At 45.3% G+C, this 21097-nt stretch overlaps 1 protein-coding gene across 1 annotated transcript; it reads left to right on the top strand.

Moving 5' to 3' along the window:
• Positions 1-2075: 2075 nt before the first annotated feature.
• Positions 2076-11657, top strand: LOC139405755 (adaptin ear-binding coat-associated protein 1-like). Its single transcript, XM_071148178.1, has 8 exons — positions 2076-2195; positions 3153-3253; positions 3848-3952; positions 5734-5815; positions 7560-7668; positions 7866-8124; positions 10661-10766; positions 10862-11657. Exons 1-8 carry the CDS (start codon positions 2101-2103, stop codon positions 10914-10916), a joined length of 912 nt encoding a protein of 303 aa, XP_071004279.1. The 5' UTR covers positions 2076-2100; the 3' UTR covers positions 10917-11657.
• The last annotated feature ends 9440 nt before the right edge of the window (positions 11658-21097 follow it).

Below are 21097 nucleotides of genomic sequence, written 5' to 3'. Positions count from 1 at the left end.
GCCCCGACCTTTATTTTAAGGTATCTGTGACCAACAGATGCATATCTGTTTTCCCAGTGGTGAAATCCATAGATTAGGGCCTAATGAATTCATTTCAATTGACTGATTTACATACATGAACTGTAACTCAGTAAAGTCTTTGAAATTATTGCATGTTGCGTTTCTATTTTTGTTCAGTTTACTATTAGTCATAATCAACACACAGACTGCATCTATCTAGTATAACTAGTATTTCTTATCTAGTTTGACAGTTTGTGGGCCTACATCGTTGTTTGCTGAAGAACAATGTCCTGTAGTATACTGTATCTATACGACCCTGTTCTAGTTTTGGTACTACTGTCACGCCTCCCCTATTCTTGTTTGAAAAACCTCTCCATCCAACCAGAGCCACCTCTCTACACAAGCTGTTTGACTGAGTGTATAGGTATATATTTATATATATATCTACCCTGTCCCCTCCTTCCCTTCCCTCCTCCCCCCACACTCATCACACCACTCGCTCTCGCCTGATTGACTGTGTGAGACAAATTAGGCTTCTGAAATGATCAACAAATTTGACAGGTGAGTAAAATGAAGGGAGGGGAGAGGAGAGGAGAGGAGAGGAGAGGGAGTAGGGAGAAGAGGGAGAGGAGAGAGTAGGGAAAGGAGAGGAGAGGAGAGGAGAGGAGAGGAGAGGAGAGGAGAGGAGAGGAGAGGAGAGGAGAGGAGAGGAGAGGAGAGGAGAGGAGAGGAGAGGAGAGGAGAGAGGGAGAGGAGGAAACATGGAACAAATTTTATCATCTGTCATCCGTCGTTATATATTTTCTATCTCTCCCATTTCCTTTATTTCCTTCCCCTGTCTTCATCACTCTCTTTCCCCTCATTATACTCTCCACTCTCTATCCATGCATTACCTCTCCTTTCCCTCTATCTACATCTTCCTCCCTCAGTCATTACCACCCCCCCTCTCTCTCTTCCTCAACTACATCCATCACTCTCTCCCTCATTCCTCACCTACCTCCATCACTCACTCTACCTCATCCCTCTCACTTCCTCCCCTATTTCCATCACTATCTCTCCCTCATTCCTCACCCCTCTCCTTTTCTCACACACCTCCATCATGCTCTTTCCTTCCACCCCCCAGCTGCTCCTGTGCCTCATGGAAGCAGGCGCCCTGTGTCCCTGCCTGTAGGGTTATGGAGCTCCAGACAGTGTGGGACTGTGTTACTCAGTCACCTGGTTCTGTTCCTGCGCCTTCCGGCTCTACTTCTGTGACCCGGAAGACAGCAGTGCGAGAGAGGGTCTCCGCATGCTGCAGAGAGCCGGGGTGCAGATCACTGTCATGAACTATGAAGGTAGAGAGGGTGTGTGTGGGTGTGTGAGTACGTCTCTCATTATAATTCTGGCTCTTCCCTGTAGACTATTTCTACTGTTGTCTACTGTTGGCAGACCTTTGTGGCTTGCAGACAGCGTGTGTTTAAGGCCTGGGACAGACTGCATCAGAACTCTGTTCAACTGGCCAGGAAACTTAACGACATCCTCCAGGTAGGACACACACACACACACACACACACATGCACACACACTTGAGCCCTTGAGTTAGTAGGCTAAAAGTATTTACTGATATGGAGCTATATTATTTCTGCTCCTCCCACTGGTGTCAGTGTTTTACTGTAAAGATCACTTTAATCTATCACGGTAAAGTAAATAATAATAACTGAAATAGGTCAACTGTACAACTCAATAATGTGTTTATATACTGTTATTTAATCCATGGGATTTACATTTTTACCCTTTGTAGCATTATTACTGTCTTGTAACACATCCATTAAATCATTCCCTCCAACTGTGATTGAGTCGTTTTGTGTTGACATTATCCTATCCTCTATTTACATTTGACCAGCTCTTTATCTCTCACATAGCCAACGATAAACAACCAAATAAAACGTAGGCTAATTGATTACGATGATCCCTAAACTATCACTGACAATGGTTGATTCATCTGGATAAATGACATTAGAAATGGATGTGAACGCTTCATGTGCGCAAATACACAGTGTATTACGCTCTCGCACCCGTTAACGTGCACGATCACCACACACCGATTGAATTAAAGTCAAGATGGCGACCGAGGGCGAATACGAGTCGATCCTGTGTGTGAAACCTGACGTCAACGTTTACCGAATCCCGCCGCGGGCATCGAACCGGGGAGTCAGGTAAGAGACACGGTTCATCAACCGGTCAACCGGTGACCATCAACCGGTGACCTTGCCCTGGTCTGACTCCAGCATCCATTGTTGATGCGGCGATATATCAACCTCCCCGTAGGCAAAGCTCTTGTCCCCACATCAAGGCAATGCATAGCCCATATAAAGGCTATAATGGTCGTCTCTGTCGCCTTTGCAGTGCGCAATAGCTTTTTCTAAAGTGGTTTACTAGGCAAACTGGTTGGGGAGGAATAGTCTACCACCAGATGTCAAAGTTGTGCGTAGTGGGATGGATCGGGAGAATACACCTGTCATTATTGATGTCCACCTTTCGGTATTTGACAATGAATGACACGGAATCCTGTTTTCAGTGCGAAAACGTGACTGTGTCGTGTCCCCGTTTTATAAAATGCGCTTTGACTGCACTCTTATTTGGGGCGAATGTTGAATGAAAGGCTATAGCAGATACTACGGTATTTTAAAGTCCAGAGGATTAGGTGAGATTTTTACTCCCTTTGAGGATTATCTGGGCATTTTCTCTGTTGTCGCCTATCCTATTACTTTCTGACCAGGGTTCGTTAAAGGATATCTTGTTGACAGTGACTTCAGTCCTGTTAGGGTACAGTCTATGTTTGGCAATGTGACTATATTGTGTTTACCCATTTGTTCATTGGCTGGTGTTTTAACGTGATCCAGTCTCCATGCTGTATCTGTCTCCTGGGAGCTGATTGGCTGACCACCAGTAACGTGCCATGACCACGCACAAAGCTGAGTCTGTTATGTGATGTAGTGAGTAATAATAATGAGGGGGTATTCCACCCCAGGTCTGGTGAACTGCCAGCCCAGACACTCTCATTTCAGTAGCAAAGTGTGGTGGTTGGCTATCAACATGGTCTCCCTCTTTCTCACACACACACACCTATACAGTCAGTCTCATCCCTGATTGGCTGTCTGTGTCGCCCTCAGGGCTGCGGATTGGAAGCTGGACGCCCCTGATTGGACAGGCCGTATGAGAGTGACGGCTCGGGGAAAAGTGGCTTTCATCAAACTGGAGGACAAGATCTCTGGTGAGAGGCCAAATCTTTACAAATAATAATTTTTGTTCATGGACATAAAAGACTGTAAAATCACCAGGAAGAGATCAAAGTAATTTTTATTTAGGAAATCTGTTCCCAAGTATTCTCACTCATAAATAGAGAGGCATATGTGATTGTATCCCAATGTAATCAAGGTTTGAAATGATTCTGTTTTTGTCAAATACTATATCTGTTTCTTGCGGTCAATTTGCAGTGTGCAAATTATTTATAACTATGTTCCGAGCATCCGCTCAAGGAAAAATTGGCCCACTGCTGAATGTAATCGGGAACTCCTACCCTAGCCCCTAGCCCACCTCAAGTCACTTCTAGTCAGAAGATCATCGTGCCCAATTCCAAATTGTCCCCTGAGCACTTCTTGTTGATCTGAAAGGACTATGTTAACTTCTCCACCTTGCCCTCTGACTCTTGACTCAAACCATTAGTTATAATGCCTGAGTTCTAATTTCTCTCCGTCTCTGCAGGGGAGCTGTTTGGACTATGTTAACTTCTCCACCTTGCCCTCTGACTCTTGACTCGAACCATTAGTTATAAGGCCTAAGTTCTAATTACCCTCCGTCTCTGCAGGGGAGCTGTTTGCACAGGCACCAGTGGACGAGTACCCTGGCATCGCCATAGAAACCGTCAGTGACTCCAGTCGGTACTTTGTGCTTCGGATCCAGGATGAGAGTGGTGGGTTGTTGGTTGTCATCACTAGTCACCATCTGGCCAAATTAGAAATAAGTATCACACACTACTTCCCCACATGTTCTATTAGCAGTTATTATACTGAACAAAAACATAAACGCAACATGTAAAGTTTTGGTCCCATGTTTCATGAGCTGAAATAAAAGACCCCAGAGATGTTCCATACGCCCAAAAAGCTTATTTATCAAAATAAACTTGCACATATTTGTTTACATTCCTTGTAGTGAGCATATCTCCTTTCCCAAGATGATCCATCCACCTGACAGGTGTGGCATATCAAGAAGCTGATTTAACAGCATCGTCATTACACAGGTGCATCTTGTGCGGGTGACAAAAAATGGCCACTCTAAAGTGTTCCGTTTTGTCACACAACACAATGCCACAGATGTCTCAAGTTTTGAGGGAGTGTGCAACTGGCATGCTGACTGCAGGAATGTCTACCAGAGCTGTTGCCAGAGAATTTAATGTTTATTTCTCTACCATAAGCCAACTCCAACATCGTTTTAGAGAATTTGGCAGTACATCCAACCGGACTCACTACCTCAGACCACATTCAGCCATACCAGCCCAGGACATCCAACTGGACTCACTACCTCAGACCACATTCAACCACGCCAGCCCAGGACATCCAACCGGACTCACTACCTCAGACCACATTCAACCATACCAGCCCAGGACATCCAACCGGACTCACTACCTCAGACCACATTCAGCCATACCAGCCCAGGACATCCAACCGGACTCACTACCTCAGACCACATTCAGCCACGCCAGCCCAGGACATCCAACCGGACTCACTACCTCAGACCACATTCAACCATACCAGCCCAGGACATCCAATCGGACTCACTACCTCAGACCACATTCAACCATACCAGCCCAGGACATCCAACCGGACTCACTACCTCAGACCACATTCAGCCATACCAGCCCAGGACATCCAACCGGACTCACTACCTCATACCACATTCAACCATACCAGCCCAGGACATCCAACCGGACTCACTACCTCAGACCACATTCAGCCATACCAGCCCAGGACATCCAACCGGACTCACTACCTCAGACCACATTCAGCCACGCCAGCCCAGGACATCCAACCGGACTCACTACCTCAGACCACATTCAACCATACCAGCCCAGGACATCCAACCGGACTCACTACCTCAGACCACATTCAGCCATACCAGCCCAGGACATCCAACCGGACTCACTACCTCAGACCACATTCAGCCATACCAGCCCAGGACATCCAATCGGGGGGGGAAATCTTATTCTGATTGGCTAGACCTGGCTCCCCAGTGGGTGGGCTTGGCTCCCAAGTGGGTGGGCCTATGCCCTCCCAAGCCAAACCCATGGGTGTGCCCCTGCACAGTCATGTGAAATCCATAGATTATTGCTTAATTTATTTAATTCAATTGACTGATTTCCGTATATGATCTGTAACTCAATAAAATCGTTGAAATTGTTGCATGTTGCGTTCATATTTTTGTTCAGTAGTAGTAGTAGTAGTAGTAGTAGTAGTAGTAGTAGTAGTAGTAGTAGTAGTAGTAGTAGTAGTAGTAGTAGTAGTATACCACAGTAATAACAAGGTATGTGTTGGATCATTTCAGTGTGTAGTATGAAACAGTATTCTACTACAGCATTTGGAGTACACGATCAGTTGTTTCTCACTGTGCTATGTCTCTGTTTTAGAATCAGTGTGTGTACCAAGTGATTTGATTTGTAATTTACATTGTTGTTCTTCTTTGGCCCCTGTCTCTCAGGTCGCAGTGCGTTCATAGGCATCGGGTTCGGGGACAGAGGAGACTCGTTTGACTTCAACGTGGCGCTGCAGGACCACTTCAAGTGTGTTGCTCTTACAGCTGTCACAACAGAGATGACACTCATAACATTAGCAAACAAGTGCAGCTCAGAGCTACAATGTTGACTTCTAACTGACATGGATTAGTCATAGCCTGTCATCTGTTTCACTCTATAACTCTCGATTCAATTCCAAGGTGCTTTATTGACATGGAAAATGTGTTTATATTCAAATCAAAATCAAATCAAATGTTATTAGTCACATGCGCAGAATGCAACAGGTGTAGATCCTACAGTGAAATGCTTACTTACGAGCCCCTAACCAATAATGTAGTTTCAAAAAAATACAGATAAGAATAAGAGGTAAAAGAAATTAAAGAGCAGCAGTAAAATAACAATAGCGAGACAATATACAGGGGGTACCTGTGACAACGTGCCTCTAGGTGGTAGGTGTAGGAGTCAGGCGCAGGAGAGCAGGGATGTCTGAGAAGCGTGTTTAATAAGAAAGTCCACCAGCACGGGAATGGCACAATCAAAAGGACTACGCCCTCGACAACAGAAAACCCGTACAAACGTACGGAGGAACAAACAAAGTTCCGACACTCATATACTTCAGAACCCGCGAAAACAAATAACGGTAATACTTAACCGAGAACCTCACAATCAACGACTAATCACGCACAAACTGAGGCAGGCAACAGGTTACAATTATACACACAGAAATGAACGCAAATGAAACCAGGTGTGAAAAAGAACCAAAGACAAAACAAACAGAAAAGGAAAAAGGGATCGGTGATGGATAGTAGACCGGCGACGCCGAGCACCGAGCGCCGCCCGAACAGGGAGAGGAGCTAGAAGTCGTAACAGTACCAGTACAGAGTCAATGTGCGGGGGCACCAGTTAGTTGAGGTAGTATGTACATGTAGGTAGAGTTATTAAAGTGACTATGCATAGATGACAACAGAGTAGCAGTGGTGTAAAGAGGGGGTGAGAGGGGCACTGCAAATAGTCTGGGTAGCCATTTGACTAGATGTTCAGGGGTCTTATGGCTTGGGGGTAGAAGCTGTTTAGAAGCCTCTTGGACCTAGACTTGGCGCTCTGGTACCGCTTGCCGTGTGGTAGCAGAGAGAACAGTCTATGACTAGGGTGGCTGGAGTCTTTGACAATTTTTAGGGCCTTCCTTTGACACCGCCTGGTATAGAGGTCCTGGATGGAAGGAAGCTTGGCCCCAGTGATGTACTGGGCCGTATGCACTACCCTCTGTAGTGCCTTGCGGTCGGAGGCTGAGCAGTTGCCATACCAGGCAGTGATGTAACCTCAATGGTGCAGCTGTAGAACCTTTTGAAGATCTGGGGACCCATGTCAAATCTTTTTAGTTTCCTGAGGGGGAATTGGTTTTGTCGTGCCCTCTTCACGACTGTCTTGGTGTGCTTGGACCATGTTAGTTTGTTGGTGATGTGGACACCAAGGAACTTGAAGCTCTCAACCTGCTCCACCGCAGCCCCGTCGTTGAGAATGTTGGTGTGCTCTGTCCTCCTCTTCCTGTAGTCCACAATCATCTCCTTTGTCTTGCCAATGCAAGTGAAATAAACAATCACAAATTAAGAGTAAACATTATGCACAGAACATTTTTCAAAAGAATAAAGGCGCATGAAATGTAATATCTACAGATCATATAAATATCTACAGATCATATATATATCTAATAACTCTGTCCCTTTTTTCCCTCTCATTCTTCCTCTCTGTTTACTGCTCGCTCGCTACCTCTGTCTCTCTGTCTCTCTCTCAGGTGGGTGAAACAGGAGCTTGAGATCAGTAAGCAGTCTCAGACTCCAGACAACACTCCTAAACTGGACCTGGGTTTCAAAGAAGGACAGACCATCACTCTCAATATCGGGGTAATTTCCTCAACTCATACCCATAATACTCCTTCCATGGTACTATCTGGTTAGCGCTTAACAACTAAAAACGAACATGCACGCACACGTTGCAAACCCATGCTCTGTTTATAAGCTTTGTCAAGCAGACACCTATTCCTCTCCTTCCTTCTCACCCGTCGCACCTCTCTTTCTTTCTATTTCTGTTCCTCTCTCAGCAAGGCAGAAAGAGAGACAAGTCCCGCCCCCAGAGCGCTGGTGGCTTTGGGCTCCTCCCTCCTCCCCCTAGCGGTGGAGGCACCAAGATAGCCCCTCCCCCTATGTCAAGCTCCTCCAATGACAACGAAGGTTTATTCTCAGGGGGAGACTTATTCTCTGCGGGAAGTGACTCGTTTTCAGGGGGAAGTGACACATTTTCAGGAGGAAACAACACATACTCAGCAGGAAGTGACATGCTCTCAGGGGGAAATAACACAGGTAGGTGAACAGCATTTTGGGCCACGTTCAGCGAAGTGTAATGCTACTGGTTGTTCAGATACATTTGGTCATGGAGTGCATATCTATGTGGACACCTGCTCCCTGAACATCTCATTCCAAAATCATGGGCATTATTATGGAGTTGGTCCCCCCTTTGCTGATATAACAGCCTCCACTCTTCTGGGAAGGCTTTCTGTGAGGATTTGCTTCCATTCAGCCACAAGAGCATTAGTGAGGTCAGGCAATGATGTTCTGCAATTAGGCCTAGCTCGCAATTGGCGTTCCTATTCATCCCAAAGGTCTTCGATGGGGTTGAGGTCAGGGCCAAGTCAAGTTATTCCACTCCGATCTCAACAAACCATTTCTGTCTGAACCTCGCTTTGTGCACTGTGGCATTGTCATGCTGAAACAGGAAAGGGCCTTCCCCAAACTTTTGCCACAAAGTTGAAAGCACAGAATCGTCTAGAATGTCATTGTATGCTATAATTTTAGGAATTCCCTTCACTGGACCAAAGGGGCCTAGCCCGAAACATGAAAAACAGCCCCAGACCTTTATTCCTCCTAAACCAAACTTGACAGTTGGCATTATGCATTGGGGCAGGTAGCGTTCTCCTGGCATCTGCCAGACCCAGATTCGTCCGTCGGACTGCCAGATGGTGAAGCGTATTTATCACTCTAGAGAAGACGTTTCCACTGCTCCAGAGTCCAATGGCGGTGAGCTTTACACCACTCCAACCGATGCTTGGCATTGTGCATGGTGATCTTAGGCTTGTGTGCGGCTGCTCGGCCATGGAAACCTATTTCATGAAGCTCCCGACGAATCGTTCCTGTGCTGATGTTGCTTCCAGAGGTAGTTTGGAAGTTGGTAGTGAGTGTTGCAACAGAAGACAGACAATTGTTACTCTTCAGCACTCGCCGGTCACATTCTGTAAGCTTGTGTGGCCTACCACGTCGCGGCTGAGCCGTTGTTGCTCCTAGACGTTTCCACCTTTCCATACACAATAACAGCACTTACAGTTGACTGGGGCAGCTATAGCAGGAAAGTTTGACAATTTGACAAACTGACTTGTTGGAAAGGTGGCATCTTATGACAGTGCCGCATTGAAAGTCACTGAGCTCTTCAGTAAGGCCATGGCTGTGTGCTCAATTTTATACACCTGTCAGCAACAGGTGTGGCTGACATAGCCAAATCCACTAATTTGAAGAGATATTCACATACTTTTGTGTATGTATATATATATATATAGTGTATATAATAACCAAAAAATTAAACGCAACATGTAAAGTGTTGGTCCCATATTTCATGAGCTGAAATAAAATATCTCAGAAATGTTTCATATGCACAAATAACTTAATTCTCTCAATTGTTGTGCACAAATTTGTTTACATCCCTGTTAGTGTGCATTTCTCCTTTGCCAAGATACTGTAATCGTACCACCTGACAGGTGTGGCATATCAAGAAACTGATTAAACAGCATAACATTACACAGGTGCACCTTGTGCTGGGGACAATAAAAGGCCACTCTGAAATGTTCAGTTTTGTCACAAAAAATGCCATAGATGTCTAAAGTTTCGAGGGAGTGTGGAATTGGCATGCTGACTGCAGGAATATCCATGAGAGCTGTCGCCAGATAATTTAATGTTAATTTCTCTACCATAAGCCGCCTCCAACGCTGTTTTAGAGAATTTGGCAGTACGTCCAACAGGCCTCACAACCGCAGACCATGCGTAACCACACCAACACAGGACCTCCACATCTGGCTTCTTCACCTGCGGGAACGTCTTAGACCAGCCACCCGGACAACTGATGATATTGAGCAGTATTTCTGTCTGTCAGAAATACTGTCTGTCTGATTGGCTGGGCCTGGCTCCCAAGTGGGTGGGCCTATGTCCCCCCAAGCCCACCTATGGCTGTGCTCCTGGCCTCTCTTGTGAAATACATAGATTAGGGCCTAATTTATTTATTTCAATTGACTGATTTCCGTATATGATCTGTAACTCATTAAAATCATTGAAATTGCTTCATGTTGCGTTTATATTTTTGTTCAGTATAGATCTGCTCTGGCATGTAGATTAGGGAAGATGTCAGCTCCATACAAGACAATTATATGTGCAACGTTCAGAGCGTTGTGTTCTCCTGAATGCAACCCTGTTTTTATATTGCTGCTTCTGATTCATCTGTTTGTTTATCTTGTTCAGTTACCCTAGTAACTGCTTTTTCTGTATAGCGCATTTTGCTACCATTGTTGAAGACTATTTTTACAGTTCCCCAAACCATGCTGTGAATTCATTTGACTGAAGGGAAAAAGTGTATGTTTTATATGCCACTGTGTAATTAGGTTGAGGATTGAATGGGGCCCTGCCTGTTTGTTTTTTTTTGTTTTATGAGCTAACCAAGAAAAAAGGCTATTGTCGTTAGAGTATGAATGTAGAGAAAGCAGTAGAGGGTGTGTATTGAAGGGTTTGATGTGTGTTGTCTCCATAGAGATCCTATTACATTAGTTTCCTAATTCTATCGTTGTCTCTCTGTTCTCAGGCTGTTTGTTAGACCTGGACAGCAGTAACTCCAACTCTGTGGTGCAGCCGAACCCCAACCCTGCAGGCGGCTCGGACATGTGGGGAGACTTCTCTGCCCCAGAAAAGTAAGGGGAAAATTCTCTCTCTTTCATCCTTTTCTCTCTTCTTTCATTATTCTGTTCCCCCCATTAATTCTCTCCTCTTTTTCCCCATAATGCAGGTCAATGTCTTCTCTCACCAACGATGATGGTTCCACCAACTGGCAGCAGTTCTGAGGTCGTCGCACAATCTCTTTCACTTGACCTTCACCTGACCTTTAACCCCTGACCAGAGGAGGACTCCAGCAGAACACTGTATATTATCACCTCAACCTCAGTGTACTCTTTCTCTCTCTCTCTTCCCCCTCTCTTTATTTCTCTCTCTCTCTTCACCCCTCTCCTGGCTTCCTCTCCTTACCATCCTCTCCCTCTACATCTTTCCCTCTCAGCCCCAAAGTCTCCTCTCCTTGCCCTTCTCTCCCCCCGTCTCCTCTCCTTGCCCTTCTCTCCCCCCGTCTCCTCTCCTTGCCCTTCTCTCCCCCCGTCTCCTCTCCTTGCCCTTCTCTCCCCCCGTCTCCTCTCCTTACCATCCTCTCCCTCTACATCTTTGCCAAAGTGTCCTCTCCTTGCCCTTCTCTCCCCCCGTCTCCTCTCCTTGCCCTTCTCTCCCCCCGTCTCCTCTCCTTGCCCTTCTCTCCCCCCGTCTCCTCTCCTTGCCCTTCTCTCCCCCCGTCTCCTCTCCTTACCATCCTCTCCCTCTACATCTTTCCCTCTCAGCCCCAAAGTTACACTCTCTCCCCCCATCTCCTCTCCTTGCCATTCTCTCCCTCTGTCTCTCTATCTATTGCAACAGAGTATTTATTTATTACTGAGGGAAAAGACTGAGGGCAAATCTCTCTAAATGAAAGATGGTACAGAAAGGAATGATGGTGACTCACACTAATATAGTCTTGATAAATAAATACATTAATTCATTTATGTACATAATATATTATTGTAAATGTATATATTGTCAGTAGTTTGTAATTCCCATTGTTGTTGTGGTAGTGTTGTAGCTAATTTTCCTTTAGAATCTCCAGTACAACTGGAATTATCGCCTGAAATAACTGATTTACAGGCTTGCCTGGATGCATTAGTATATGACCAAGTTATCTCATATCTGATCTAAGGTCAGATTTGCGTTTTCCTCTTAATTGCTAAGGTCAGGCCACGGTGAGTCTGGAGCTGTGCTTTGGAGCAGCTTTTGCTTTGAGTGGACACAGATCTATTGTAAGTTTACACAGCAGGCATGCTGTTTGGCGCCCCTTAGTGGGCTATTGCGGTCCTACAACCACAGTCTGACGGGGAGAGTGGTGAGATGCACAACAGCAGCTGTTGTGGACATTATCACTGCTGGCTGGGGATGGGCACTTGTCTGGATCACTTGGCTGCATTGTTTTAACAGGAGGCTGGTGTTAGTTAACACAGAAATGGAGGGAGTGAGAGGAAAAAAGTTTGCTAATTGAGGGAAGGGACAGCAGAGTGAGGGGATGAAAGGGAAAGATGAGTGGGTTCTGAGGAGGGATGGAGGGTGAGGAAGGGCTTAAACCCATGGGGTGATAGACAGGCCTGATTTAGGCCTTGTGAGGTAATAATTTAGGCCTTGTGACGTAAACAGTCCCTAGGGGTTTCTGGGTAGAGATGACTCATTTAGGTCACGACTTTTGCCCTGCTGGATGAATAGCCTTGTGTGTGTACATACAACTGTCTGTCTGTCCGTCCGTCTGTCTGTCTGTATTCTATACGTTGAACCCTGGAACTAACGTAACTCTGTCAATGCAGTCAGACTATTCCAGTCCTTGTGAGATGCAGTGTTTTACTTTACTGTTGTGTTGTTATTGAGAGAGAAAGGATGGAGGGAGGGATGGATAGAGGGATGGATGGATGGAGGGAGGGATGGATGGATAGAGGGATGGAGGAAGGGAGGGATAGAGGGAGGGAGGGAGGGATGATGGATGGATGGATGGAGGGAGGGAGGGAGGGAGGGATAAAGGGATGGAGGGATGGATGGATGGATAGAGGGAGGGAGGGAGGGAGGGAGGGAGGGGTAAAGGGATGGATGGAGGGATATAGGGATGGATGGAGGGATATAGGGAGGGGGAGGGGGGAGGGATGATAGGAGGGATGGATGATGGATGGATGGAGGGATAAATTGATAGATGGATGGATAGAGGGAGGGAGGGAAGGGTTATAATGCTGTACAGGACATCATAATATTACAGTAAGCCAGTTATGTGGCTTTTGTACTTATCATTGTGTGTGTCTTTCTCTCGTGGACACACATGGACTCAAAGATTTGCATTGACTGATGACATGATGTTTATGAATGAGGTGATAATTGATTGATTTCCTGTGTGAGAACACAGCTAGTGGGAGAATTGGTATGAACTGGTGAGAGTCTGTGTAGACTCTACTCATGTTGGTTTATGTGTTTATTCTTGACATTACAAATACAGTATATGTGTATGTAAATGCTGATGTATTGAAAATCAAAGCATAAAGATATCAACTAATGTTGAGTCAAGGTTGACTTGTTTTCTTTTTATCTACATGAGGAAAAAAACTGGACTACATCAATAAAGTGATCCACACAAACCAATGAATGACATTTTATTGGGTAGTATTGCACTGCTTTGGTATTGGATTGTGATAGAGTGCTTTACAATAAGGTGTCAGCAATGACAGAGTGGATACTTTGTTCTCAGACTGTCTCTACAGTACACAACTACAGGAACTCAACAGCGTTCCATCTGAACAACGGCACAGAACATGATCCGTGTCAAATAAAACACAGGTCCAATCTGTGGGGAGTGATTTCTCCCCTGATATTCACATACAGTTCTAATAAAACACAGGTCCAATCTGTGGGGAGTGATTTCTCCCCTGATATTCACATACAGTTCTAATAAAACACAGGTCCAATCTGTGGGGAGTGATTTCTCCCCTGATATTCACATACAGTTCTAATAAAACACAGACTGAGAAATATGACTCAGACTGTTCTTAACTGCAGTTACATGGACTGTGTTATATATGTTGTTTGTTTGTGTGTGTCTGGTTGTGTGTGTGTGTCTGGCTGGCTAGCACCAGGTGTTGAGCGGTGGATTTATGATGTTTTGGGGTGTTTTTATGGAGACAACCCAGTGTTCTGTCTCCAAGGGTGTCCTCCCTCCTACTCTGTCTCTCCTTCCTCCCTCCTACTCTGTCTCTCCTTCCTCCCTCCTACTCCTTCTCTCCTTCCTCCCTTCTTCCTCCGCCCCTCCTTCCATCTCCGCCATCTTGGGCCCATCAGGCCTTGTTTTCCCAGGTTTTGGGGTTGCCATGGCGATTGCGACAGCGTTTCTTATTGGTGGTTGACCTCTGGAAGCGTTTGGGCCAGCCGGACCGCTCCCTGCAGAGCTCAGCTGGGATGGAGAGAAGAGAGAGAGGATGTGTGGGCTCAGATGTACATGCTGTCCTAAAGCCAGTAAGTGTTTCATGCACTCTAAGATTGTTATGTTGTTGTAATCCTAACGACAGGTCTAATGAAGTGCTATCAGGTGGACTGTCTTACCCTTCAGGTACTCATCCTGTTGGCAGACAGTTCTAACGCATATCTCCTTGTTGATCACATAGACACGAGGGAGGCTGAGACAAACCAGGAGACAGACATCATTACACTATAATCAGAGCCCAGCTGCTGTCTCTAAAACATGCCTCTCTGTACAGGCTCTCAGGTTGAAACCAATGAACTTTGACCGCATGACCAGGAGGCACTGAGTGTGTCTATGTTTTCCTGTGAGAGAGAACCTGTAGTTGCAGTTTACCTGTAAAGGCAGAGGGAGTGGATGCATCTCTTGATGGGCCGGTGGACAGAGTACATCCTGGTACAGGGGTACGTCTCTTCCCTACAGTCTAGCACAGAGGATACACACAACATCAAGATAACACTGGACACCCCTGGTCATCCCTGGCCTAACATTGTTTAGTGATGTTTCTGTTCCACATTGAAGACCTTAGTCACCAGGTGGTAGGGTAGAGACAGACACCTCACTCACCAGGCGGTAGGGTAGAGACAGACACCTCACTCACAAGGCGGTAGGGTAGAGACAGACACCTCACTCACCAGGTGGTAGGGTAGAGACAGACACCTCACTCACCAGGCGGTAGGGTAGAGACAGACACCTCACTCACCAGGCGGTAGGATAGAGACAGACGCCTCACTCACCAGGTGGTAGGGTAGAGAAAGACAACTCAATCCCCAGGCGGTAGGATAGAGACAGACACCTCACTCACCAGGTGGTAGGGTAGAGACAGACACCTCACTCACCAGGTGATAGGGTAGAGACAGACACCTCACTCACCAGGTGGTAGGGTAGAGACAGACACCTCACTCACCAGGCGGTAGGATAGAGACAGACACCTCACTCACCAGGCGGTAGGGTAGAGACAGACACCTCACTCACCAGGCGGTAGGGTAGAGACAGACACCTCACTCACCAGGTGGTAGGATAGAGACAGACACCTCACTCACCAGGTGGTAGGGTAGAGACAGACACCTCACTCACCAGGTGATAGGGTAGAGACAGACACCTCACTCACCAGGTGGTAGGATAGAGACAGACACCTCACTCACCAGGCGGTAGGGTAGAGAGAGACACCTCACTCACCAGGTGATAGGGTAGAGACAGACACCTCACTCACCAGGTGGTAGGGTAGAGACAGACACCAAAGCCTCCTCTTCATTCCAGTCACCTCTGTGGAGTTCCACCTCTACCAGCAGGGAAACAACACAATCAGCATGGGAACAACCTCTACCCACGGCATGACTCACAGACAGAGACATATCATGTAACTTAATGTCTGTTGAAATAACGTGTGACCATTAAATAGAGGGCATTATTACCAGCCTGCGGGGCTTGGGCTACAGCTGTGAGGACTGTGGAACAGAAAACCATATGAGGGGAATGTTTTATGGAGTTAAAACAAACAGTGATGGACTCAAACCTAATTGAAGGTGATGATTTGTGTGTTGTGTTTGTCAGAGGTTACCGTGGAAACCGCAGAGGAGCAGGGCGATTGGAAGACTGCCCATCCTTGTAAGAGCTGGATGTTTACGAGCTGAAGGAAACAGGACCCACAAAAGCCCAAGAGGAAAATAGTTTATATGTTTCAATTCACACAGAGGAACTCTTCAATATCTCGTCTTTACATTTCCTCCTTCTGCTCTCCCCCTGGCCCTACCTCTGTTGTTTCTAATGCAATGTATACTCTTCTCTAAGGCAGTTGTAGGAAATGTGTACCTGATGAAATCCAGCTAAATGAGCTAGATACAGTATATGTGCTGTTGATATTATCAGTATATAGAGACAAACACCTCACTCTCTCTCTGTCTCTCTCTCTCTCACACACACATACACACACACACACACACACACACACACACACACACACACACACACACACACACACACACACCCTCAGCTCTCTCCCTGCATCATTCCTCTTGTGATGTGTCAGTGTGAGTTTGGAGTCCAAGACATGAGTTCTCACAAAAGAATGTGTTTTTTTGTGCCCTATTTGAGCACCCCTCTACTCCTCCTTTCTCATACACACTCTTTTCATACACTTCTCTTTTCGTAAACCTTATTAAGAATGTTCTAAAGTGTCCGAACAGTTTTGTCACTCAATATGTTTAACACCCCGTTCCTCCTTTACCAGCATCTTACCCAGGCCCTGAATACGTTAAATTGATTTAACTTGCTTCGACTCATTTATACACTCTTGTATGCCAGGGCACATAGCTTTCTAAAATACTTTAGTTCTGAATGACATATTGTCATCCATGACCGAAGTTCACGAACAGTATTCTATTAGGATGACTTCATGTAAAGTTAGTTTTTTGCAGTAAAATAGTTTGGTTTCTCTATGCATCTTTTATATATGTACTTCATGTTATTTATTTTAAACATTCTATATACAGTACTGCAGTGCTACTAATGTCTTTATAGTCTTCAAAATTAAGAAAATAACACAATGTTTTCATACTCACAACTTTTCCTGTCGTCCAAAAGCGTCCTTTGTTTTGAATATTTTGTCCTCTCTCCTTTCCCCTCCTCCTCTCTCCATCCCCTCCTCCTTCTTCTCCTCCACCCCTTGTCCTCCCCTCTCATTAGAATTCTCTTTCTCTCAGACTTTCCTCTCCTCCAATCTGGCAGAGATTCAGGGAGAATTGTTCTAGTCCAGAGTTGGTTTCGTATACATCCAAACAACACAAACTCAATTTAAAAAATATATATCTGTTGATTTCACAATAACCATCCCTAATAGTAAACACATCTATCAGCGCATTGAACTAGGAACTTACTCTTTACAAATACAAACAACTGAAAGAATAATGATCAACAGACGATGATAGGTAGAATATTGTGTAATAAATATGAACATTAACAATTAGCCCAGTATGCTTTAGAACAGCTGAAGGAATGCGTTGGAATGACTGGTACAGGTCTGGCAGACCTTGCGTTTGCAGGGATCCCCTTTCTCCACTAGGCGGGGCAGTCAACTTGGTGAGTTTACATTTTTTTTTATTATGAACACAACAAATACAAAAACAGAAATATACAAACAAGAGTACATAAACCTAACAGTATTACATATCAAATACATTTTCAATTTGTCCAATTTTTTTATGGTGTGTTTTGCTTTTTTGTTTTTACATTTACTGATAATTTCAAAATAATATTTCAATTCTATCTTCAATAATGTGAAGAAGAGTTTGTTCTCTGCTCACTTCATTTTATGGATGAAGAATCTTCCATGAAAAATAAACACATGAACAATGAAAGTTAAATATCCATATAATTTGGATCAAAATAAAACATAACATCAGAGTCTCTCAGATTAACATGAATAGTTGTTTATTTTCAAATAAAATGTTCTAACTCACTCAAAAAACATCTGACATAAGAACAGTTCTAAAATAAATGGTCAAGAGTCACTGGGTCACAACCACAAAGTACAGATTTGTTATCAATATCTATTTTAAATCTGTGTATAATAAAGTTCTTTACAGGGTAGATTCTATGAATGAGTGTGTATGATACTTCAACTTATTAGATATGCTATATTCACCAGACAACAACAGTGTAGTTGGTGAGTGTGGTCTCAGCTCAGAAGTGGCCAATTTTGGTTTTGAAAGAGCAGCAGTGTGTGCAGGCTTTTGTTTCAGCCCAGCTCTAACTGTACACCAACTTATCATGGTCTAGATTGAATGAGGCATGCTAGTGTGGGGCTGGAGTAAAAGCTTGCACGGCCTGTATCACTGTCCAGAGTTGCTTGTAGCTAAAGGTCACACATATTTCTGTATTCATTGGGTTCTTAATCCTGGTCCTCTGAACCCACAGGGGTGCATATTTTGATTGTGCCCAGCACTAACACACACCTTATCATGCTAATCAAGGGCTTACGTTAGGTTGTGTAGTTGAATTAGGTGATGGGCTGAAGCAGAAATGTGCTGTGGGACCCGAAGGACCGTGCAGGATTAAGAAACTAGAGTAGACAATTATATTGCTACATCAAAAGGCATTGCAACAAAGATGAGTGAATATCACGACCGAAGCTCCTGACCCTTTGTTTGATCCCCTACTTGTGTTGAAAAGAGGGTTTCCATGGGGACCATTAATAGCTTGTATGGGGGAAACCTGAGCGCAGCAGGCTTCCATGAACTTGACCAATATAAATATTGTCACACATACTACCAGAGTCACAGACAACAAAACTCCGCTGGCGCGCTCTCTCCCAAAGTCACTTCAAGAGGGACACACACTCATCATCCCCCTGACATATCGGGGCTACATAGTCTCTGGGATGAGGCTGGGGGTGAGGAGAGGTGGGGAGGGGTGCGGGGGAGAGAAGCGCTGGCCTAACAAGGTCAGGCAGGCATGGCTGATGACAGGTTGAGTGATGGAGAGATCAGGCCAGGGAACACACTGACCCGCCATTCTGAACACTCTGCTTTCACCCTGAGAAATAGGGAGGGAGGGCATAGTGAGCAAGACCCAGTCAGCAAGACATAGAAAATATGACTGCCTGATGTCCAGAGTGAAGGTACAGAGTGAAAGTTTAAACAACCTCTTTTATGGATTTTCCAGGCCAGATTGGCTCAAAAATCAACATCTGTAGACGTTAAAATCAAGGAATGGGGGGGACTGACCCAATTTTTACCAATAAACAACCTCCAGACTTGTTTATTGGTTGAAGGCCTTTCTCCCCGCCCCTCCACAAGACTGCCCATTCTTGTCTGGTGCATCTTTTCTCCACACAACCCCTTGTTAAAGATGCACTCTGGAATCTTAAGCACAACAAATTTGTATCATTTGCAAAAATTGGATTCTTAACATATCACACAAATTGCATAAAATGGGATGATATCACACAAATGTGTAGGGTGGCAGGTAACCTAGTGGTTAGAGCATTGGACTAGTAACTGAAAGGTTGCCAGATTGAATCCCCGAGCTGACATGGTAGAAATCTGTTGTTCTGCTCCTGAACAAGGCAGTTAACCCACTGTTTCTAGGCTGTCTTTGAAAATAAGAATTTGTTCTTAACTGGTCAAAAAAAAAAAAAAATCATAACATATCACACAAACTGGATAACATTGTACACAAAAAACAGGGACCAGTTTTGGCTTGTGAGCACCACTTTCAAAACTAGTGGCTGAAATGATACAAAAGTTTGAGAGTGCATCTTTAACCCTGCAGCACCTTTCTCTCCCTCTATCTTTTTATTCTCCTTTAGTTGTTCTTAGCCCCACAGGTCACACAAGTGTTCCGTATCTATTTGCAACAACACAAACATGGCCTTAACTACACGAGGACACACTTGCATTGTCGATCTTTTGATGATTTGTTCATCACGCTGGGCTACTGCCAGAGCTGTGCTTTCAGCCTCTTCAACAGTGTCATTATTGCTGGTCCCCTTAGATTAGAAGATCACAACGATTTCTCCATAGAACAGCGCCATCTTCTGTTCGTATGTTGTATGACCTTGGCTGTACTTCAGTACCTGTTCCTTTTTGTGTCCATGCGTTTGTTTCGTCTTTGTACCTCATGTTGTCACCAGGTTGGAGTTCAGATAGGTTTCTTGTCCCTCTGTCATAGTAGAACTTTTGATTTGTTTTTGGTTGTTCTTTAAACTTCCTCACTTTCTCTCTGTCTTTCCTTTTTAGGAGGTCCTCTGTGATGGGTCAGTTGATCCTCAGTCTGCATCCCATGAGGAGGTGTGCTGGGGAAAACTCCCAGTCAAGTGGCAACGTGCGGTAAACAAGCAGGCTCCTGTAGAAGTCAGTTCCACTGTCTTTTGCTTTGTACATCAGTCTCTCCACTGTCTTTTGCTTTGTACATCAGTCTCTCCACTGTCTTTTGCTTTGTACATCAGTCTCTCCACTGTCTTTTGCGTTGTACATCAGTCTCTCCACTGTCTTTTGCTTTGTACATCAGTCTCTCCACTGTCTTTTGCTTTGTACATCAGTCTCTCCACTGTCTTTTGCGTTGTACATCAGTCTCTCCACTGTCTGAACAGATTTCTCCACGAGCCCGTTCGATTGTGGGAAGTGTGGACTTGACGTAGCGTGGACGAAGTCCCAGTCCTTGCTGAATTGTTTGAACTTTTGCATTAGAGGATTGCAGTCTAGTATCGCTGAAGACTTCACATGCCACTCTGTGTCGCTGGAGACTTCACTTGCCACTCTGTCGCTGGAGACTTCACTTGCCACTCTGTCGCTGGTGACTTCACTTGCCACTCTGTGTCGCTGGAGACTTCACTTGCCACTCTGTCACTGGAGACTTCACATGCCACTCTGTTGCTGGAGACTTCACTTACCACTCTGTCGCTGGAGACTTCCCTTGCCACTCTGGGTCGCTGGTGACTTTACTTGCCACTCTGGGTCGCTGGTGACTTCACTTGCCACTCTGTGTCGCTGGTGACTTCACTTGCCACTCTGTCGCTGGAGACTTCACTTGCCACTCTGTGTCGCTGGAGACTTCACTTGCCACTCTGTGTCGCTGGAGACTTCACTTGCCACTCTGTGTCGCTGGAGACTTCACTTGCCACTCTGTGTCGCTGGAGACTTCACTTGCCACTCTGTGTCGCTGGAGACTTCACTTGCCACTCTGTGTCGCTGGAGACTCCACTTGCCACTCTGTCGCTGGAGACTTCACTTGCCACTCTGTGTCGCTGGAGACTTCACTTGCCACTCTGTCGCTGGAGACTTCACTTGCCACTCTGTCGCTGGAAACTTCACTTGCCACTCTGTGTCGCTGGAGACTTCACTTGCCACTCTGTGTCGCTGGAGACTTCACTTGCCACTCTGTGTCGCTGGAGACTTCACTTGCCACTCT

The sequence above is a fragment of the Oncorhynchus clarkii genome, chromosome 3 (genome assembly GCF_045791955.1).
Source record: "Oncorhynchus clarkii lewisi isolate Uvic-CL-2024 chromosome 3, UVic_Ocla_1.0, whole genome shotgun sequence".
NCBI classification, from domain to species: Eukaryota; Metazoa; Chordata; class Actinopteri; order Salmoniformes; family Salmonidae; genus Oncorhynchus; species Oncorhynchus clarkii.
This window is presented reverse-complemented; position numbering and strand designations above follow the sequence as displayed.

Bases quoted from the DNA above. Each gene is read 5' to 3' on its own strand.
- LOC139405755 (XM_071148178.1), top strand. From the start codon at position 2,101: ATGGCGACCGAGGGCGAATACGAGTCGATCCTGTGTGTGAAACCTGAC. The intron at 2,196-3,152 runs GTAAGAGACACG...TGTCGCCCTCAG, and splicing joins GCATCGAACCGGGGAGTCAG to GGCTGCGGATTGGAAGCTGG. The intron at 3,254-3,847 runs GTGAGAGGCCAA...CCGTCTCTGCAG, and splicing joins ACTGGAGGACAAGATCTCTG to GGGAGCTGTTTGCACAGGCA.